This window comes from Sander lucioperca, chromosome 15 (genome assembly GCF_008315115.2).
Source record: "Sander lucioperca isolate FBNREF2018 chromosome 15, SLUC_FBN_1.2, whole genome shotgun sequence".
NCBI lineage: Eukaryota > Metazoa > Chordata > Actinopteri > Perciformes > Percidae > Sander > Sander lucioperca.
In genome coordinates, this window is record NC_050187.1 from 29,562,058 (window position 1) to 29,585,885 (window position 23,828).

Sequence of the window (23,828 nt, forward strand, 5' to 3'; positions counted from 1 at the left end):
ACTGTGTGTGTGTGTGTGTGTGTGTGTGTGTGTGTGTGTGTGTGTGTGTGTGTGTGTGTGTGTGTGTGTGTGTACATATATACATATACATATATATATATATATATATATATATATATATATATATATATATATATAATACAATTCTCTGTTATAATAATATTTCTCAACAGTCTGTGGTGTGGTGACAATGTTGAACAGAAAAAATAACAGAAACACCCCATAATGGAGTGTTTGGAAACAGTAGTGGGTATTACTGGTTTGTTTGAATAATTATGCACAGGTTGTTATTTTATTATCAATCCTGACACTAATGCAATTAATGTTAATCATCTAAATTACATCCCACGTTTCCCTAATCCAGGGGACTGTAGGCCTATAACTAATCCCAAATAGCCTATGTAGCCTATCTAAATGGTGTATTTGTTTTCCCTAACAGAGAAGATGTCAGTCTGAAAGATAGAGCTTTTCTTACATGGTCTTTGTTTATTTCTCTTCCAGGCTGCAGTACGTAGTGCAACCAGCCGGGGACGTTCTTGCTTCACCACAGTCTGACTGCAGAAACGAAGGTTGGTGTGATATACACCAGCCTACATGAATAACGTCCACCAAGCGCAAACACATGCATTACTGCCATTACAAAATATGATCAGAGATGTTTACAATACAGAGAGTACAAGAACGGTACACAATTAATAATACAATATACAGTTTGAATTATATTCAAAGGAAATATAGCCTACTTTGCACACTGGCAATATGCACTGTTGTCAAGTTTATTTTTCATGATTTTTGTCCATTTGAATTTAAATAAAATGTACATATTGTTAATAGGCATAAATGGTAAAATGTACATATTGTTAATAGGCATAAATGTTTTTTTTACTGTTTCTGGAAACTTTTATAAAAAGGCTATCACAAAATATAGCCTGATCAACCAAATATATGCACAACATGGAATTGATGCCAGGTCTGAATTTCCCACAGTGGAGCAAAAGTGAAGTAGCTCTCAGTTACCTTTTGCTGCTGTCTCAAATTACAGACATGCAGACCATCCGAAGCTTTTCGTTTATGAGTGAATATTTTGACTTTTGTTGGCTTCTCAGCTATGTGGAGGATCTCCAGCATGTGATATATTCCATTTTGCCCCGTTGTGCCTTTCCTACACATTTTACCGCGTCTCGACCGGAAGCCACCAATTAATGGCTCAGTGCTCATTTCCTCACATCCCACACACGCACACACACAAACACACACACGCGCGCGCGCGTGCGCGCGCACACAGGATTTCTTTCACCTTAAACTGAGCCCTGCGCTGTGCGTAATCAATGCGTAAAATGCGCATACAAGTCACAAGACTGCATAAGATCCTCCGCCTGGCTAATAATGACTTTAAAACGTATAGAAAGGCTGATAGCCTATGCGAAATGCTACAATGTCTACCATGTTTAAAGCCCTTTTAGGCTGCTCTCTGTCTTGGCTAAAGGCAGAGAGCCGTTAAAACAAATCTAATGATCGCTCTAATGATTAAACGTTAAGGATCACCGTTTATCCGCAGAATAATTCAGTGAACATTATTAATCCTCATGGGGGGGGGGGGGATCTTCACATGTATCACGTACCAGATATTTATCTTGACTCACCTCAAGTGGCTTGACGCTCCGTTAAATTACGAGTGTATAACAAAGATCGTCTATGTTACAGATGATCGCTCTATTAACGTTTATAGTAACAATGTACACATGCACATGTATTGATATAATAGCAGTAAAATGAGCTTCTTTTATGCATAGCTGTTTGATTCTTTGTTTGAAGATGAAGATTATGAATTATCGTCTTTTATTCATAAAACATGTTCTGTGTGTGTGTGTGTGTGTGTGTGTGTGTGTGTGTGTGTGTGTGTGTGTGAGAATAATCGCAGTTTGAAACAAGTTTTTTTTTTAAAGTATTTTATCAAAACATTTCCACATATAAAATTCTTACACAAAGAGTTGTTCTTCTTTTTTTCAAAGATTAACACGTACAAAAGAAGAGATGCTTGCTACAAAGAATAAAATGCTTATTCTAAATAATAATACAAAATAAGTACTGGCGTAGGCTATAATAGAAATCAATAGCATATTAAACTGGAATCAAAGAGAGAACATATTCTTTGAACATGCAACAATATGCTGTTTCAGAGAGGCTATTTTAAACATCTCGGTGCTAAATCAAACAACAAACGTTTCAGAAAGTTATGTTCGTTTAAACCCTGTAACCCTGAGAAAATACGTTGGATTTACAGTCAGCGTCGTGCATTAAAAACCTGTACCTCCAATTTGGCTGTTTTTTTAATTCTTTTACTATTTATCTATTTCCTCGTGTGTAAAAATGTAAAACTTTCCCCTAAATTAATGAAAAATTCCTCACTTTTTGGAGATGGCTACTTATCCTAAATGCGTATTGTTTTTGGATGCTCCTCTATGTACAAAATAAAAGCTAAAACGTCAACAAGTCAGCCGCCGAGCAATTCGTCGTGTCTGGTCTTCTGTTTATTCTTTTGCCCCGTTAAGCGCCAGTTTGTGGACACAACATTTTGGTAATGTGCATATTCATAAGTTAGGCTAATTTAATTTTTAGGTAGCTATTATAAAACCCTGTATAAAGTTTACCCTGTAGAAATAAAACCCTGTTTTTTTTTTCTCCAAAACACACAATCCGCCCATCCAAATAGGCATGCTCCCTTAATATCCGATGTCTAAATGTGAAACAATTACCTAATTTCCCAGAATTACCTAATTTTCCCATTTTACAGAAACAATTATAAACACTTCAAAGTTAAAATATAAGGCAAAATACATTAACGAATGTTAAACCTTATTTAGGCCTATAGATGGATAGCCTGTAATTTTAAAGCAGTTTAGAATAGTTTCAGTCACCCTGGATCAGTTTAGCACCATCAGATTTGGAGAGTGAAGGTGCTAACATGGCTGCCTCTGACGGCCAAACTCTTCTGTTTTCAGACAGTTATCGCAGCCTCGGCGTTACTATCGCTGCTGCTGCTGCTGCTGCTGCTGCTGCTGCTGTTGTTGTTATTGTTGTCCGTTGCCTTCTTGTTTTTGCTCCTTCCTTTGGTGTTCGGCAGCTTGTTGTCTTTCTTCCAGCGCATGCGTCGGTTCTGGAACCACACCTTCACCTGCCGCTCGGATAGGCAGAGCGTGTGGGCCACCTCGACCCGGCGGCGGCGCGTGAGGTAGCGGCTAAAATGGAACTCCTTCTCTAGCTCCAGAACCTGCTGGCGCGTGTAGGCCGTCCGTAGTCGCTTTGGCTCCGGGCCCACGTGGTTCGGATTAACTGTTCAAAAAAAGAAAAGAAATTACATTCAGCCTATGCTTTTGATTTCGATTTACTCGTTTTATTTTCAATTATTAGGCTAATATTAGTATTATTCCGAGGATGAGCCTATAATAGCCTATACATGAAATTGAATTAGCCGGCAGACTTGCATTTTAAAATTGTAATGAAACATGATTGCAGTTATCATTTGGTCATTTTTAGTGTTAATGTTGTCTTCATTTGTGGTTGACCGGGAAGAGGTCGAATAAACCATTTTTACTTTACTTTTACTTACAGATTTTTGTTTAACCGCAGCGTTGCACACCAGAGACAAACAATTTCACACACACACACACACACACACACACACACACACATGCACGCACACGCTACAGACACACACACACACACACACACACACACACACAATGGCAGGGCCATAAAACTTTATAGGGGTTGTAATTCTCCCTGACTCTCACTGAGATCATAAATAACTCGACAACAAAAACGATGCGCACAAATGGACACAACACTGGAAAGAGAAAGAAAGAAAGAAAGAAAGACAGAAAGAAGTGAGAGTAGCCTAAGAGCAGACAAGAAAACGTAAACATGGGAATCAGACAAACTGAAATGATGCAGAAATGAAATTGAGAGAGTGTGAATTCGAGATGAGATTTTTATCTTTCTATCTCACCATGAGCGATGTGCACTTTCTTCATCCACGGGTAGACAACAATAGGCGGCTTGTCTTTTCCCTGGCAGGCCGTTTTCCTCTGCACCTGAGCGGGCTTTGCACAGGTCATCCAGGCCTGGCACTGCAGGTCACCGACGGAGAACCTCGACTCCTTACCGGTGGCATTTGTCTCTCTGTATCCGGGGAAGGGAGTACCTTGGTGCTGCGAGTGGTCCTCTCCATCCTCCCGGTGGTGGCCCTGCAAAGAGTGATAGTCGGTTTGTTGTGGTGTGTATGGAGGCGGAGGGGGCTGCACGGGCTGATAGCCCCTTCCATAACTACCACTGTCCTGGGGGTTGTTGTAAAACCCCCCTTGGTCACTAAAATTACTGTAATCTTCTTCACAAGGCGGGAACTGCGGCTCAGCATATTTACAGCTCACCACGTAGGACTCCATGATTGATTTATAGCGAAGCTGGTAGGAGAATACTAATTTTTCTTTCTCTCCCCTCTCTCTGTCTCTTTTTCCCCCTCTGGCATCAAGCCATCCTGCGGCTGTCAAATAGACGGACGGCCGCGCGGGCCACGTGACCCTGCGACCAGCCAATGAGAGACACTTGGGGTTGTTTATGTCAGACGTAATGGGATAATTTGAAGGAAAAAGACTGTTCATTATAGGACTAATGAAGTTTTGCTGGCGGGGAAAAATGGTTAAGAATAGATGTTTGTGGACTGGAAAAATAACGTTATCTGCCATGAGATAGGCCTAATTATCACTCAAATGTATTTGATAGATTATTCTCCAGCGATTATCTATCTATCTATCTATCTATCTATCTATCTATCTATCTATCTATCTTATCTTATCTTATCTATCTATCTTATCTATCTATCTAATTATCTATCTATCTATCTATCTATCTTATCTTATCTTATCTATCTATCTTATCTATCTATCTAATTATCTATCTATCTATCTATCTATCTATCTATCTATCTATCTATCTATCTATCTAATTTTTCTAGCCTATCTAATCGTGTGTCTTTATCTGCCAGGCACTCCCCACCCCCTCCCACACACAGCACCTATTGAAAACGCACGGACTGTAGATTTATGACTTTTAGCTGACTGACTTTTACCCCCACACAGATGGCCGGAGCTGAAAAATTAATCTCGCCCATATTGAGGGACTGCGGGGCCATATTTGGCCTTGTGGCGAGTCAAAGGACGGACAACAAAACATAGCCGGTCAGAAAGGTCTCCAATAAAAGAATGAGATAAAAGGTTCCCAGACAGTGACTAGTAGTTGGCTTTGTTAGGCCGGGGTCAGCCCGAGGTGTCCCGTTCACCACCACGTACTCGGCTTTTAAATGCATTGCTTGGCTTAAAAAATGATGCGAAAGTCAGCCGAACGAGAGAGTAATGCGACAGGGCTGAAAAATGAAAGCGAATTAAGCTGAAGCCAAAAACCAAAAACGTGAAAGAGATAAGTGAGAATATGCTAAATTTAGGCCATCCCACTGAGACAAAGTTAAATGAGGGTGTTTTGTATTCTGTGCGCAGCTCATGCGTAAATATCTGGTCTTTCTCTAAAATGAAATCGTTTATGCTGAATCACAACCACCATGGTCTAAAAAAAATAAACTTTGCAGTGAAGAGTAGACCATAAAACCGTTTTATAGCCTTCAGGATTTCATGAGGATTTCTGCTTTGGCTGCAGCTGCACTCTAAGGATGATGGAGCTCTGATACGCAGCCAAAAACTCTTAATAAGCTCTGCGATGTATTACTTCTGCCTAATATACCCTGTAATAAAACTCGAATAAAGAGAGGAGGAAGAAAATGTTTTTGCTTGGCTGAGGCATTAAAGGAGCTCAGGCGGAGGGTGTAAATGGTTTGAAGATGTTGGCATGGCCGACAGCGTACAGTACAAGTTAACTAAAGATTATCTGGGCTTAATCTATCTAATCTAATGAGTCATTTGTTCCGAAAAGCTCATAATGAATCACATAAAATGACTGATATGCTACCAGATAGGCGATAAAGTGGCTAAATCTCACTTATATGTCAAGAAAAATGTCCTTCTGTTTCATAGGCACAAAGCCTTTTAACATTACAACCTAGGTTATGAGTGAGTCCCTTGCTCCTCCTTACTAACTTCCACTGAGATGCAACTGAGCAAAGCACCATTTGCAATGCTGCAATGGGAAGTCTGAGTGCACATTAACTGCTTGCAGGGGCGATTCTAGGTTTAGACCTTTAGGGGGGCTCAGCCCCTAATGAGAATGTGACACGGATACAGTGCCTTGCAAAAGTGTTCGCACCCCCATGCTAAATCAGTAATTTCAGCTACTGAACAATAACGTCAGCTAACGTTTTTTTGACACTATTAACACTATGATAGAACTAAACCTGACACTTTATAAGTCACAGTAATAACGACCAATTTGACACAATGTTCTAACATTCAGCAATTTTAGTTGTTTACGTTTCAATTCGGGTTCTAATCTGCGCCATGAAGTTACCAACTTCTTCTCTGGGGACTACCAACGTTAAACTTTACAACCGTCTCCTGCTCTCCCTCTGACAGATTAGATAGAGACTCAGCCAAAGGCGGGAGTCTGGCACAACCACCTCCGATTGGCCAACACCACGTTTCTGTTAAGCCTTTCATTGACTGGGTTACAGGTGCGTAGCATTGGCGACAGCGACACAGGATATTAAACCTGTTTCAAGCCCTTTGGACCTGTAATTGTTTGTCCTCTGTCACTAACAGACGAGTTCACAAACTCTAACTTGAAGCACTAAAATTGATTTTTAAATGTTTTTTATTATTTTAATTTTTAGGGGTTCTAAAATCGCCAATGACTGCTTGTATTAGAAGAAAAAAATACTTTTTTCATTTCACAGGAGGATTTTCAGCCACTTATATATTATTTAAAGCGTCATTATCAGACATATGGCAGCAAGATAAACCAACTGTGAGCTGTCAATGACAACAATTGGGAAACAGACACGCAAATGGCAAAAAAAATGTATTGTAAGAAAATAAACTGAAAGGTAACTTTGGGTTTTAGGTGTGTTGTCAGTGTCATCAGTCGTGTAAATGTGGATGTGTGTGTCTAGTGAAAAATTAAACAAAGAGTGACTAAATACTTAGCTACACCCATTTATACATACATCATTGAGGCAGCAAGCCATGTTGTTTACTTTTTTCTGTGTTCAAAGCTTTGTGCTGCGACCTAATCGATTTCTTAATCAAAACTCAACTGAGCGGACATTAATGCTACCAGGGAATGAGATCCAGTGGTGTAATCACATCGTATCCTTTGTAAACCTGGCATGTGCAAACCATCGCACTCAATGTGGTGATCAGTTTGGATGCAAATAGCAAAGGATGACATGACCGTACTTCCCCATCACCTCATTGGAGTTACTTGATGCTTAGACAACTGCCACAGCCTCTGGGAAGATGTGAATTAGAATGTGAAAGAGAGCAGGACCACAAAAGCAAAAGCACCGTTAACAGTCGTCAGTTTTTCATTTCTCTTCCTTCGATTTTGATAGATGGTTAGTCATCACCCATAGACTCCCCTAGAACCCAATCTGTGACTGAGGCAGCTCCACACACATTCGGTTCTACAGGGTATGTATAGGCGAAGGTTCACTTCACAGCTGGCTGCTGATGACTTCTTTTTGTTGCTGACAGAGATTTACACTCACATGTTCCCACAGAGATTTCTGTAGTTGTATTTGCCGTGACTCATCATTCAACGCGTCCCTTCATTTTTACGATGTGCATGTTTTCACTGTTGCACATGATGTGTCAGTGTCATTGTATAATTTATTGAAACCATTAATGGGGCTTGTAGCATGTAGCTTTTTGACATCAATAACTCCTTAAGGTACACCACATTAATTCTGATACATAAGTGCAATTACTGTAAGGAAGAAAGTCCGTTATCTAGAGGACTGGCAGCCTCAATAGTCAATGCATTCTCATGAACAGGTTCGTATGATATATGTACGAAAGGTTATGCGCAAAAATTTGTATGATATCCTATGAAATAGGTGACCGTCACGTCACGTGACGACCGGTCACATGACAGTTGAGTTTACAGTTACATTTAGCCGACAAAAGGTGGCTGTCAGCCGGGTACAGACGGTCCTTTCAACGGCTGATGCAGTTAAGTTTAGCCGACAAAAAGTTACAGTCATGCGGTGACGACGGTTAAGTTTAGCCACCAAAACGACTAGTTAACATTAGAAACAAAAGATTGTGGGTAGTATACTCCCGGGACATGAACCCACGTTTCCTGGGTGAACGTCTTGTGTTTTCCCCGGGACACGAAATCCGCTCCCCCTGCTTGAAAACGCAGTGTTTTATGACCCAACCATCCACACCGACCTCCTCCCTACACGGACCACAGCAGTCTTATACATCAAACAGTTACTGTGGTGCATACAGCGATAAATACGTGGAATACATACAAATTACAGTGCATTGCTTTTCTAGCGATATGTACCAATGATTCATGAGAACCGCCTGCGACAGTGCACTGTGGACGAGGCGGACATTGGGTTGGGATATGTGCATGAAATCGGTCTTGTAGCTCAGTGGAAGAGAGATTTACAGAACTAAATTAGCAGGAGAAATGGCTGCTCTTCCACTGGAAAGGAAGTTAAAGGTTTATAGTAATGGCACATGGTGTAACAAGTGAAATGCCAATGAAAGAATAAGGTATTTACCTTTGATAAACACCAATGGATAAGTTTGTCCCAGCCACAGTCTCACGTCTTTGTATTTATAGAGAGGTATCAGATATACTTTGATGTTCAAACACCACTAAAATGTGCTTTACTATGCAAATGTGCAATACTCTTTATTCATTTACAAGTGCAATACATCACATAGTCGTACGGACAAATATTCTGCAGGAAATTATGTATTCTGTTTTTATATCTATTCATAGAGCTCTATCTATTACCCTGTTTGAATCTGTTTTTAAAAGGAGCCATGCTTGTAATTTCGTTCATGCTTTAGGTTTCTGTGTTTTGCTGAATGACAGTATCTTGAACACTCTCCATCATAATACATCATTCAGTTCAGCATTGCAAGAGCATTTCTAAGTATGTGTGACCTTGGTGGTATCTAAGCACCTATAGCTCTTTCATTGAGGTATACTGGATTGGAAAAAGTGACGTGAATATTAATAGACCTGTAAAAACTGTGGAAATTAATGATTTGCTTCCATAGAAGAGAAACATGCATTAAAATACAGTGTGTTACTGATCCCCTCATTTTGTTTGAACAAGCCTTGTATATATTTCGTTTTTTAATTTTCAACATTTGATAACAACCAGGAAAACAGTCAAGGCCACGGCAGTTGGTAAATCCACCTTTTTCACGACTTCACAAGCCACCTCGGTTTTGAGGACAGAATAATTGGTCACCTGCCAAAGTTGGTCAACAAGCCACCAGCTTGTTTACAAGCTAGCAGCCGCAGTGCAAACGTGTCCAGCATTGAGGTGGTGGCTAATGGCAATTTACGAACTTGGCCTGGACCTCAGATTGGACTAAAATAAAAAATGACAATCTTTGGAAGAACATGGCCCTGAGGGCAAGTCTAAATTTCTCATTGATATGCAGCTGAAATACATTTATGATGCCTCAGCCCCTATAGATGTTTTATAATCAACATCTGTCATCTGCTGGCCACTGGAAGCACCAAAAGCTTTATATATCCAAGGATGATTGAGTTTAAATTAGGCAATCTGCAATGAAAGGCACATTCACCAACATGACTGATATCACAGACATAGTTGGTGTTGTTATCGTTCTTGTCTTTTGTACGCTGTTTATCTTTGTTAAATATTAAATTAAGGGTAAAAATATAAACATTATGTATTGATCTTTATCCCACTTTGTACATATCAATGCCCAGGCTCAACGGCAACATCATCATCTATTCCCTATGTCTTTATTCACACATGGTAATATATTATTAGAAGTATCACTGACATTTACTTGCATTTACTTCTCAAAATGAGGTGCTGAGCGTGTGTATTTACTGTATGTTTTGGTCTCGATGCCACAGAGATTGTCTGTTTCCAGTTCTTGCTTTGGGCATTTTTCTGTGCTCTGGCAGGGACTCATTTGTGCTGTTTACATTTACTAAATTCCCATGGCCGTTTGAGTGAGGGGCTGGTAAAAAATCTGGCCTGAACCATTTGTTGCCAAGCAAAAAGCTTGGGTTACATGAAATGAGAAGATCAGCAAAACGTATAATGTAAAGCAAGATCGGTTTCATATTAAACCATAGGAAAAGTATGAAATGTTGAGTTCAGAGCACCTATTTGCAGATAAAAGTAGGCCTACAAATGGTTTAAAAAATCCATTCAGTTTAGAACTATTAATCCATGCCTTGACTAAAAAAAGGACTTTGACCTAAAACTTTCATTTTTCACAATGATTCCAGCCCAAGCTCTCCTGCTGAATAGGGGCTTGAATACTGGAATCATTAGCTTACACCTTTTGAATGGCGTTCCCTAGCTCTGAACTTTGGCGGACTCCTTTTAGAGGCAACAACAACAACGGAGTGATGTTTCGGTTTTTGAAAGCGCATTCTTCTTTAAGAATGTAGCCTAGCTGCCATCAGGTCGCGAGAGGGTCAATCAGAAGCGTTGACCGCTGGTTCACCGTTTCATTAGTCCTCGCGCTGGACAGGGCCATGCAGGCAGGGGCTCGCGCTAGCTGGGGACCATCCAGAGTTCACGCGGCCTGCGGGAGTCGCGAGCCCATTGTTTCACTGGTCTCTCTCTCTCTCTCTCTCTCTGGATGGATTATTGTTGTGCAAAGGCAGTTGGAAATCGAAGGGTTAAAGTGTGAGAAATATATATCAAAACATTGTCCCCGCATTTCATTTTAACAGATGGGATGATCAGAAATTACATTTTTAAAGATTTTTTGTCTGCAACATATATAATTAACCCTGTAGTGTAGCCTGTAGCTGCCGTTTAATTATCCTTTTTCAATTATTGGTAACGTATTGATTAACGTGAGCTTGTAGCCTAGGCTGACGAATGGTTCTCTATTCACTGTATGTTAGCCTATAGCCGAATATGCTGTCTTACAGCATTTCTGTTATGACTGGCCTGATTTTTTACTTTATATATTATTTTTTTTTAATGTATAATGTTACATACAGACCACAGTTCTGATTTCAACGGGTCAAATAGCCGAGGCCTAACCACAAACGGCTCAGTCTAAAGCAGATTATCACATAAACAGCCTTTTAGACAATTTCTTGTATATATTCCAACTATGAGTTGGGTCTGTGATATAAAGCCATTCAGATGTGGCTTTTCTTTCTTGGGGTCGTTTCACTTTTTCATCTTAGACAGGCTGACCGCCGGCTCACCCCTCCGCCCCCGGCCCGCTGCCGGGTCAAAGCCGAGCTGAGAGCAGCTTTAACCCGGTTTAGACATTAACTGCGACCTCCAGCCCTGGTGGGAACACATGCACCGTCTCGGACTGACCAGCCAACAAGTAGTAGCCGCAGATTATGACTGTAAATTAAGACACAGCACACACACACACACACACACACACACACACACACACACACACACACGCTGACCGCATTGTGTTAAGACTCAAGATTGCAGAATTTTAGAATTTGTTATGCCAACGCAATCTGTGGGAATCGTCGTTTCTTTACGCACAAGTGAATTGTGATTACAATTTAATCATAATAATGTAATGGCTCTGAAATTAAAAGGAATTAGCCAAATAACATAACTGCAAATGATAATCCAAATTAGTTTCATACACTAATATAGGCCTACATTTAGAAATCTTAAAATGAATATAATCGAGTTAGGAAGTAGTCTTAAATTAGACGTTGAATTATTTATTTATTAGGCCTAATTTCCAACACATTGTGGACTACATTGCACAAATCATATAAGCTAGATAACTACAAATACCAAAAGCAGTAGCACATGTTATGAAGAAAAAGTCTGGACTGTCTGTATCACAGAGCCTGCTGAAGGCTGCTGAATATTATATTACTAAATACAATTGGTTACCGTTTTCTGCCATTATAATACATTAAATAAAATTGGTTGTGTAAAGTAAAATACAAATCTTTCAACCGCCAGTCTACAGAATATGTAGCTGTTTGTGTACAATCTATAAGATAAAATTATCCTGTATACTAATGTAACTGTATACTACTAGTACCAAACGTATTCTACAATCCTGAACCTTATTTAGTTAAATGTTATTTCAAAGACTAACGTCACTGTGTTTTTGCCTGTCTCGCGCTCATGGAACCAAGTCCCCCAAAATGTTCTCCATATAAACTGCTGGTGTAGAGTTTTCTTTTCGCTCCTGTTTTTATGAGGCATGGTGTGAGCAGAGATAGTCGTAAAATGTTAACATCTTAAAGTGCCATAACTCAAGCTGTGTTTACATACACACACAAACACCAATGCGAGCAGAATAAGAAATCATTTTTGCACTGCCTTCAGTCTAACGGCTGGTTACATATTGCTGAAGTTCCTCAAACTTCCAATCATCCAGCCTGCAGACATAAACAAAATCTAAAATGGGCTTAATATAGTTAAAGCTTCGTTTCAATGGCGATTAGTAACCATTCAGCCTTATTTACAATCATCTTTATTATTAGCCTTTGTTGTCCCTAAATGGGAGATCATGATGTCAAAATCCTAAACCTGATAATCCTCTACATATGGAATAAGGTTTTGCCGCAACAGAAAGTAAAGGATGTACTGCCCACTCAAGAACACACATGCTGCGGAAATTGTGCGCACACACACACACACACACACACACACACACACATACATATGCTGTTTAATGCTCAGGTCTTCCTACAAAATGTGTTAAAACACAGACCTCTGTTGACTTAAAAAAAAAAAAAAAATATATATATATATATATATATATATATATATATATATATATATATATATATATATATATATGTTTAAATATATATATATGTTTAAACAAATATATATGTTTAAACAAATAGGATCAGTTTTCTTCACTGTGAGGGCACACAGCAATATTAAACTATGATCCTGATCAGTCCTCCTTAAAAAAAAGGGAAATCTTTTTTTGTTATATTTAAATATTTTAGAACGCGTTTGAAAACGGAATGATGGACCTCAGGTGTGGATATTTAAGCATCTTAAAATAGCACTAAAATGATGTAATACCCCCGCTTCCCTGAGAGTTGTATCTTGTATTTAGTTGTTTTGATGTAGCAGCATTATTTGAAATTATCATTTGACTTTAAAAGCTCAAGATTACAAATGAATTAAAAAAAAAAACAGCATCAACAAAATATCTCATGTGAACCAATGTCCGGTCTTACCACTGAAACACGTCTTGAATTACACCCAAACGAGGCCTTGAAAGAGATCGAATTTGATGTCCGAATGTCCGAGAGAATATGAGTGCCCTTTCTGCCCAAACTATCACCTCTGGAGTGAGATAATTAGATTATATGTTGACTACAGGTGGATCTTTGGACCCCCCTCACTCACTTGGGCCTTTGGGGGGTCCCTGGACCACAGCTTTAATTCGGGGAACACCCCCCCCACACACACACACACACACACACACACACACACACACACACACACACACCTCCATCTGCCCCCTGCCCCATACAGTCATAACTTCATATCTATGCCAAATATGAAAACAAAACCCCACTTACTTGTTCTGTTCTAATCTCGCGCTAAAACACGATGTTCGTTTCTGCAAAATCCCGTCGGAGCGCATCGAAACTGATTATTGGAACCGTCTCCGTAGTTTCTCTCTGCGACACAAAGAGCATTCTGTTGATTTCGGACAAATATCGGCTACCAATCCCATCTGGCCGCCTGTCGGCTATTCTCTCTGAGTTATATTTTGGGGCTTGTCAAACCGCCGGCAATAAAACACACTTTATTACCGTCACGTGCTCAGCTTCTTTTTTTTTTCTTTTCTTTTTTGCTGCTCCCACGCGGGTTCATAAATTATTAGGCCCTGCACAGAGAGCCTCTTTATTCGATAATGGCGCTTAAAAAAAAACCCGCTTTAATCTCTGGGGTTGTGTTGTGCTATTAGAGATAAAGCAATCCTAGGTTTTGTGGTCTTTTGAACTTGCAGAGAGTAGTTTGAGTGGTTTCAATGTATTTGTTTCCTCTTTCCAATTCTATTTTTAGCCTATTTCTGAATACGGGTTCTCTTCTCTCTCTTTTTTTTTAAGATACCAAAGAAAATAATTATTCTTTGTGTTTCTGGTGTTTAAAATCGAATTATTTGCCTTCTTTGGTGTAACTGGGGCTTTTTGTTGCTATAATACTGGAAGGCAACCCATGTTCCTCGAAGAAATAATGTTGGACATTTGTGAATGGTGTAAAAATCCGTGCGTACGTATTATATTTCGTGTGCGTAAACCTTTGTTGAGACCCCCACTGCAGTCCTTTCCTCCAAAACAAGCAGACACTAAACGCTGTTTGCATTTTTCCGGATGTTCCTGGAATGCTGTTTGGAGCATTTGTTTCCTGCTTTGATTTCCGTAAATGGGGAGCAATAAAGCCATAAACTGGCTCTGTGAAAACACTCCGCGTGTCTGTGTGTGTGGCTGTGTGTCCTCAGCACCTCTGCGGCTGCTCAAGTGTCAAAACAATACATTAAACCAAAAGTTACATATAAATATCTTAAAAATAATTAGACCTACTTAATGATAAGTTTAAAATAAAAGGCACAGTAGCCTAATAATAATAATAATAATAATAATAACAATAATGCCAAACTAAATTGGAAAAGCCATCTGTCTGGAAAGTAACGCACATTTTATTAACGCTGTCTAATCATGTGCAGCGAAAAAAACATTCAAATCATTTATTATCTTTTCCAAATCGTTTTATTTTATTTTTTTATTTTGTTAGGCTATATATTTATTCGTGTCGTTTTCAGTAAATTTTAAAAAATATACCCAAAAACGTTCAGCAACCGTGGCCTGTAACACTGGATTACATTATTAATAATGCACAGGTTACGACACAGTGCACAAGATGTTCAGTGATTGAAGAAGTGCAGTGGAAAAGAACCCGTTTACTTTAATTGACAAAGTGTCAGCGCCGTTTTTAGACCACAGCCCACTTGTGTCCCTGATTTATAGCGCCTCGGCTTGGCGTCCTGCCTAATAACGCCTCCTAGCAGCTGTAGCATGAATAAAATCGCGTCCAGGCCAAGCCAAAAAATGTCCCGGGACAGCAGAGCGGATGAAGTCGCCCCCATCGAGGTGCATTCAAGGTAACTGGGAGAAGAGAATTCTCATGACCTCCGGGTTGAATGAAGCGGAGGGTGAGGGGGAGATGGTGACGTTATCGCCGAGTGTGAACACTGAATACTGATGCTGTTGGAGCAAACACAATCTGTAGCGCCATCTAGTGTTTAAAAGACGCAGCAGCAGCAGCGCCAGCTCCAGCCTGTGGGGAGCCAAGGAAGGCTGCTGCAGCAGCAGATCTAAAGACGTTTGTAGGCCTACTACTTATTAAGATTTTAGTGATGGATAAGGATGATGTAGCAGCATTAGTACGAGGAGCTTTCAGCAGGTATTCGTCTGATTGATCCATAGTTTTTGATTTAATCTGTTTCATGAAAATCTGCATTCATGATGCATGTTTTTTTGTTTTGTTTTTATAATTTATTTCATGAAGATCTGCATTCATGATGCATGTTTCCAAAAAAACAAACTGTAATCATTTTTTTTAAAGTTCATGTAGCAAATTAAGAGAAGTGTGCCGCTTTAATGGAGGTTAGTGCCTTTTGTTTCCTTTGCCAGCATGTACCACTGCTCTGTGTATCATCTCATTCTTCACTGTTGCCTCCCTCTGGTGGCTCATTATAATAATAGCACTTGTGGCAACAATTTTAAATAGGATACAAGTAAGTGGACGTCCATCAACAGTTTAACCAAAGCCACGCAAAAAAAATGGTACTATGTGACACAACATATCTCAAACAGCTACATTTGTTATAATCTTAGTGTTTAATCCAATAGAAAATGACTTGACTATATGTTAAACATGTGTCTTTTTATATGCTACAAAAGTCATTACCAATTGGAATCACTGTTGACTAAAACATTAAATAGCTTTTGGTTATTGTTTGCCCGTATCCTTTTTTTGTTACCTGCATCAACTGCTTCACTTCAGATAAACTGCTCCAGCTGCGTGAGTTCTGGAAAAAAAAAGAAGAAAGAAAAAGTGAAATGTCCGTGGACAAACATCAAAGACAAGCCGTGACAGAAAGGCCCCTTTACTGAAAATGATTATTATCAATGATCTGGTTTGTTCAGGAAAAAACAGTGAAATCAGGCTCTCAGGACAAACCTGCAAGTTGTTTTCTTCTTTGTAAATGTGCGGCTGCATATCAAGTCTTTGCACCATCCTGCAGGGACAGAGAGCGGGCATTTTTTTGTAATTTACTGACACACAAATGCATCTATCTCTATGTAGGTTTGTGTCTTTCTGTCTCTTTCTCAGGCTCTGTCTGTCTTATGTCTTTCTGTCTGTCTCTGGGTTTAATCTAATGTTTGTCTCATTCTCTGCGTCACTGTCTGCTTTTGTCTCTTTCTTTTGTTTCTTTCTCTCACACACATTGGCCCATAAACACACACACACACACACACACACACACACACACACACACACACACACACACACACTCACTCCCTGCTGCATTGCAGTAGGTTGTAAATACTGAGTGCCAGCTGAGCTTGACTGAGCAGCACCAGTGAAATACTGTCTTTGTTTCTCTCTATCTCTCACTTCCCGCCTGCTGCCCTCATGAGAAAAAAAAGAAATGTCAAATTCAAGAAAGTAGAGAAAATACTGTCTCTTTGTCTCTCTGACACTTAGGCTGCCCTCATAAAAAAGAATGTCAATGAAAGCAAAAACACAGGGGAAAGGGTTCTTTCTGTCTTGTTCTGTCCATCTGTCCGAGTACGTTTTTTATGGAGGAGGAAAGAGAAATTCAGTTTCTTTCACAGAGGCCTATGTGATTTCTTATAAAACAAGTATCAAGAAAGATAGCCAGACAAAGAGGAGATGCTAAAATGTAAAAGGAAGACATTTTCTTTCAGATTGTCTGTTTAGTCAGAGGGCAGATGATCCTTTGTGGCACCTAAAAGCCCATTTTTTAAAGCTTTTTTTGTTTGAAAAATAAAAATACTAGTTGTCCTTTTTGTTTTCCAGCTGAAGGACACACATAACGCCACTTTGTGTGATAAACAATATATCGGTGGATTCAAACACCTGCATCTATGAATATAGCCAAAAACATGTGCATGTGCATTTTACATGATATTGCTTAAGTGTGTCTTATGACCACACTGAGGATTGCTACTCAGGGCTGCACTTTCCTCGTAGCATCATCCTTAAACAGTTTGTAATCTAGATATATCCTTCTTGTATATATTTCAACACAGTGAAGTATCTGTTGGTTTGTACACAGACATATACACCCTTAACAGTATATAACATTTTCTGCATCGGGAATGGTGATTGTAACCAAATAAATACAGGATGGTGCTGTTCCCTCCTGTATTCTCTTGTATCCCTTTCCAGTAGACGTATGACTTGGCTGGAGCATTTGGAAATACAGGAACAGTTAAACAGGAGTCCTTCTATCTCTAAATATGCAATCTAGTCATATAAGTATTATGTTCACATGCATCAGATGTTCTATTGAAAAAGACATTTTGCGTGCCAGAGTGCAGACACATAGGGTCTAGTGTATAATTTGTTACTACAAATTCAGATATTGTGTAATATTTAGCAGACCATTTTAAAAGCCTGCTTATACTTATGAAAGTATATATTATGCAACATGCAATTAAAGTCTCTTGATCCATAGACATTAATAATAAGCAGCAGGAGAGCATAATTACTGTATTAGATCTCCACACCTCCACACACATGCATCTAATGGAGCAATGATTGGACATCTATTCGTTTTCACACCACAACTGTATTTTGAACGTCAAAGCTCAGTGTTGGTACCTGATGTGAGCAGCCTGCTGGACTCCATTTTCCTCTGCAGCATCCTGAGATCAACACAACAAAGTAGGAAACGAATTAAAACCTTAGAGAAAATAAAAACGACATTTCAGTCAGAAATGAATTGGGACAAGTTTGGGAGAGTAGGACAAGACAGTCGACACAGGAGAAAAAACATGCAAAATAAATCTACATACGCATCTTTTTTCCGCCTGTGAACAGCCAGGTTCTTCCTTTCGGTATTAAACGTTATTTAATATCGGATGTGTTTAGGGGCATTTGTTCGGCACGTTTTAACATTAAAACGTAACATTTAACGAATAAATTAGATAAATCTGGTTATAAATATTGCAGAAAGATACAAAATACAATGTAGAGAGAAACCGTCCATGGAGGCGCGCGGGTGCCAAGAAGCAGCTCTGGGCTACCGAGAGCGCGCGGGGTAAAGGGAGGCTGTCCCTGAGGGTACGCACTGCACGCGCACACATGACCGTTAACGGGCCAATGGCGCGCGGTGTCGGCTCGTAAAATGGTTTTATGATCTGTGTGTGTAAATCGTGCAGACAGAAAGTGGAATTTGTGGCAGCTGGAAGCTGAAGCAGCAAGAGAAAGCTGCATCTTAAAATAAACACACACACGCGTATAGGCTACATACAGAAACCCGGACTACACACACACACACACACACAAACCCTTGTGAATCCTGCCTAAACACCTCCAATCATTTTTTTTTAGGCCTCTGATGATCCAGTGTTGCAATACTGTTTGATTTTCATTTAGTGGCTACTTTGTGGACAACAACAAAAAATCATCGGAATTCAAGTCGAAATTCTAGCTGAAATGTACAAAAATAAATGTCATTTGTGCCTGATATTTAGCCTGAAAACTCTTACAATAAAGGAAATCAAAACCTTACCGCCTTAACCAATATAGCTTCATTCTGTAAATGTTATAGGCTAATCCTTTGATACAAACCGTTATTAATGCTCTGTTTTTTTTAAGTTTTTCTTTGACATGTTACCTCTGGCATAGCTAATAAACAGCATACATTACTCTCACCTCTCCTGCTTTCTGCTTCATCATCTGTACGAAAGAGGTCAGAAATTCCTCCATTTTTTCCTCAACAGGGTGAAAGAATATCCCCTTACATATCTACACTACATTCTTTCTGCAAGACACAGGGAGATGGCTGCCATAACAGAAACTGCTGCAGTATGACAGTTCACGGTCTTAATCCTTTTCAGTTAACTGTTGGCAGACCTAAACCCTTGAGTGCATTTTAATGGCCACAAGCCTACCAGCCACTTAAATGAAGTTAGTTATCAGAGTAGAAAATCTAAACCAACGCACAATCCTAATCAACATCAAAACATTGATTTAGTCATTATGTTCCAAATGGTATTTTGCTCAATCTTCTAGAAATGAAAGTAGCTGCCATAAAACACTGGCTTCTCCCTCATCTCCATTTTCATGATGATGGCAGCCATCTTATGTTAGGTAGTTAAACTCGGCCTACCACAATCCACCTGTGCACGTCGACCATTTTAGTTTAAGGTATAGGCTATCTTATAAGAAAAGGCTACAAAAAGGGAGACAAAATAATAACAGAAAACATCCATTAATTAAATTAAATTAATTAAAAATGCATGTTTTCTCTCCCCTGAAGCTGCCACATGCAGGACATTTAGCACCTTGTCCCGAAGAAACACACATTTGACCGTTTGAATACGACTATCTAAAACTACAGTAACGCTACATGGCTGGTCATAACAGAAGCTGGCTTTTTTTTACACTGTTGCTGCAGGTTAAACTCTGGGAATTCTTTGATATTTAAGGATTACATGCATAAGACCAAATCTGGTCTTGGTGGTGGTAATATATCTTCTTTTGTTTTTGTTTAGGTCTTTGATTTATGATTTGTCTTTTTATAGCCTCTGAGAACACGAGCAGAAAGATGTATTGGCAACATTTTAATGCCAACATTAATTTGAAAACTCAGTAATTTATATCAAAGCCAATCGGTGCTGAAACAGAGTGGGCTTTTTAAATGGCAAGAATACTCATGCGTTGTGGTTGTATTGTGCTGCTGTTTTACAATACTCGGTCATTATGTTCCTGCTTTTCTAATTTGGTTATGAGATATTTGCAATTTCCCTTTTCTCAGCTTCAAGTAAATAAATGAAATGGGTCATTTTGAAATACTATGAGAGAAGAAGTTATTTTCTGTCCAGTTTTGCAAGGTACAGTACATGTCAACCCGTCATATGTTGATTGTGTCAGTGTGCTGGTTAAGGTGACTGCAGAGAACGTTTTATTGTGAAGAGGAAACAGAAGATGGAAGTATAGAATCACCCCTCTGATTGCAGTAATGTTCCCAGATGCCGGCGTCTAAATGATTATATATGTAACTACTGTGAATTTGTTTCTTATTGTAACTGTATCGTCTACAATGAAATAGGATCACAATGAGAAACGCCTCATATACCACACAAGTTGTAATTTATAATTTAATATCACTGAAGGACGCTTTACCCTTTTTGTATTATCCCATATGTCCAAATTAGATCATTTTCTTTATTTAATGATTTTATAAAAAATAAAAATTAAAAAAATCTTCAGACATCTTGAAGATATTTTGGTCTATTTCCTGAAAAGTTCAAGCTTTTAACACAGCAGCATCTGAGAGTTAGCCGTGATATGTTTATTCTTAATCTGCAAGTAGCCTACAGCCGGAAAATAGGTTAGTTACATGTCATGGATTATTAATACTAAATGCCTTTAATTAAGTTGACTTCGGGTCACATTGACCCGTTTTAAATTTTTGTTTTATATCACAAAATATGGGACGTAGAAATAAGCGCTGAAAATGTGTAGAAGAAAAAATTAACAATTTAAAACGTTGGAAAAGGCAACAAAAAAAACGTCGAAAAAAAAGTTGACGGGAAGACAACACAAGGGTTAAAAGCTTCAGTACACAGGATGGATTAGAGTCACTCATATGTCTGATACTGGAAGCTGAAAAGTCAGGTTCTACTGAGATTTGAACTCAGATCGCTGGATTCAGAGTCCAGAGTGCTAACCATTACACCATAGAACCGCTGTGGTGGTTACAGCAGCTCAGACAGGACAACAGCTCCACCCAGCGGACAGAGACAGCCACTACACATAGTGTTTCTCTGATTATGTGAGTCTTTAAAAACCACTTAATCAGTGGTGTAGTCTAATGTATTGTAGTGGGTATACTGTACTGTATATTGGCCACAATCTGCTTTTGCATATCATAGTAGGGGGTCAGGGGTGTCCTCCCCCAGGGAAGTTTTGAGCATCAACGACTATTCGGATATACTTTTATGCACCAATTTACCTTTATTTAGCCTATGTGAAGAAGAAAAACACAGATTCAAAATATATCAAAAATATAATGGAAAGTGTGTTGTTGTTGTGGGTCATTGGACATTTTTAGGTGGGTATATGGAAATCCTGGAGCTTTCTTAGTATACTGTGTATACCTGCGTATCACGTAGACTACACCATTGGTCTTAATCCTAAATCATTTTAAGACAACAATTAAGCAAGGTTCAGTTTATTAGGGAAAGAAATGATTGTCATCTTGTCACTTATTGTTGTCTCCCTTCGAAACGACGTTTGTATCGTCACAGATAGACAAAGTACAATAGGCTAGTATTTATAGGCTGCATAGTAGGTTACATCTCCCTCCTAAGAATACAGCTGCTGGTAACCTATGCAGATACTAAACCATAGCTACTGCAGGAATCCATTTTCTAAATGATCATTTTTCATGCAGCCTAACTCACTTAAGTTATTAGTCTAACACTAGGTTACTGTGCCATTGTGAATTCATTTCATGTTATTGCAGACATTGTTTTTTTTTTTCACAAGGAGAGTGCCTTGGACCTTCTGTTGTTTTTAATCTCTATTGCAGACATCGTATTGGGAATCGGGAGCAATAATTTGAACATTACTTGCCGTCCTATTTCATTTCTGCACCATAAGTATTCCCTGTAGTTGACTTAATGCGGGTGTTCTTTCTTTTTATTTCATGGCACCGTTTAGTTAAGTCCTACATTAATAGGAAATTCTAAACTCTTTTGTGAATAATTTACCTTTTTTTGCCTTTATTGTATAATCATTTTCTGCATATTGCAGTGTGTTTGGCGTGATATTGTGTAGTTTTATAAAAAAAAAATGTATTTTGTTATTATGGAATGTTAACAGAAATTTGAAGGCGTTCATTTGCAAAAACAGGTAAAGGCCATTCTTAAAATGGATAAACCAAAACCTGGAGCGCAAAAACATGATGTAGGAAAATAAATCAATATGGAGATATCTGTATGTTTGTTTTTGTTTTTACAAATTAGCCCATATTTGTATTTTCAAGCTTTCTTGTTTGCAGCTTTCATCTAGTTTATCCTTAATAGTTTCGGATATCAGCGCGCAATCGACATACAACTCACACACTTTGTGCGTAAAAAGCACTGCCATTTTAAGTTAGAAAATGAGACGAGAAGGTCATTTTCTGCCACTTCTTTTTCACTGCAAGAAAATGTAAATGTAATTCAAATCCTGTTATGCATTAAGTCTAGATAGCAAAAAGTGGTGTTTACGATTTGTGGCGTTAAAGCTGTTGGCCATTGAAGTGTTAGATTATCCTAAAATCATACCAGTAATCCGGGTTTTTCTTTAACTAAAAGGGCTACAGTTAGAGTTCGAGATCTTCGATACAACTAGTCTGAAGTCGTACCAAGAAATACCCACCGCCTTTGTTTTCCGTTTTAATTCCCTGTATAATAAAATACCCTGGGTGTTGTGCTCCTGCGGTCTGTAGAAATGTGATTGAAGCTGTCTGGTCTCATCTGCAGACAATGACTTTAACATTAGAAGGACAGTTGAGGCTCCAAGGCAGGAAAGGGTATCCCAATAAAACCATATATAGTCACGATGACTGTCTGGCCTAAATTACTTTATGGTGCCTCTCTCTCTCTGTCTCTGTGTCTTGAGTTGGGGGGGAAAGTCACGTTTATTCTCCAAATGCATGCTGTTGGTTTATGACCCTGCAGTAGGATGAGCTGAGGACTTTATATGGCCGCAATAAATGAGGGAAGGTACGAGGCGCTGCACTGACTTTGACAAAACAAGGAGGCAGAAATGTCTCTCTGTGGACTGAAACTCCCACTGCATCTACCTGGGAGCAGTGAAACACCTTGACGTTGGAATAATATAATAATAGTTTAAAAAATATATAATAAATCGTATTATTGCTCTATCATCCGGTGTAACGTCAAACAGAGATCCCAGTGTTTTTCTCGTGTGGGATCATACCATAATAATAGGACAATACGAAGAGAACAGGACTAATTTTAGTAATAATTAGTGCATTTAGTGTTTGTGTGTGTTTCTTTATTTCATACAAACATATTTACATTATAAAAAAACATCCAACTGTGACTTTATTTTACCTATAATAATCCAGGCTGTTCTCATGAACCATTCGTGCATATATGTCTAGCTATGCAAAGTAATTCGTATGTATTTATTACTGTATGTCCCCAGGCTGGTCTCACGGAATTAATCTCACCAAACGTCGTAGTAATAGCATTTTTTTTGTGTGTGTGTGTCTCTCTACTTCATACAAACATATAAACATGTAATACAAGAATTATAAATTACAATACAACTGTAATTTTAATAATCCAACCAAACGATCGGCTACTGAAAAATAACATAATAG

General features: G+C 38.9%; 1 protein-coding gene and 1 non-coding gene across 3 annotated transcripts; both read right to left on the minus strand.

Annotated features, from left to right (window-relative positions):
• Positions 1-2,325: 2,325 nt before the first annotated feature.
• LOC116061732 (homeobox protein Hox-D4b-like) lies at positions 2,326-18,499 on the minus strand. 2 transcript variants are annotated; one of them, XM_031316073.2, is made up of 6 exons: positions 18,277-18,499; positions 18,083-18,126; positions 16,412-16,469; positions 16,212-16,259; positions 4,010-4,247; positions 2,326-3,333 (listed from the first exon to the last, which is right to left on the minus strand). In XM_031316073.2, the coding sequence occupies exons 3-6, from the start codon at positions 16,466-16,468 to the stop codon at positions 2,999-3,001; spliced, it is 678 nt and encodes a 225-aa protein (XP_031171933.2). In that variant the 5' UTR covers position 16,469; positions 18,083-18,126; positions 18,277-18,499; the 3' UTR covers positions 2,326-2,998. The 2 variants fall into 2 exon arrangements, with proteins under 2 accessions (XP_031171933.2, XP_031171932.2); XM_031316072.2 differs by lacking the exons at positions 16,212-16,259; positions 16,412-16,469; positions 18,083-18,126; positions 18,277-18,499 and having other exon boundaries at positions 4,010-4,769.
• Positions 18,500-21,104: 2,605 nt separating this feature from the next.
• On the minus strand, positions 21,105-21,176 carry trnaq-cug. The gene has a single exon. It is a non-coding gene; the product is annotated as a tRNA-Gln (tRNA).
• Between the last annotated feature and the right edge of the window lie 2,652 nt (positions 21,177-23,828).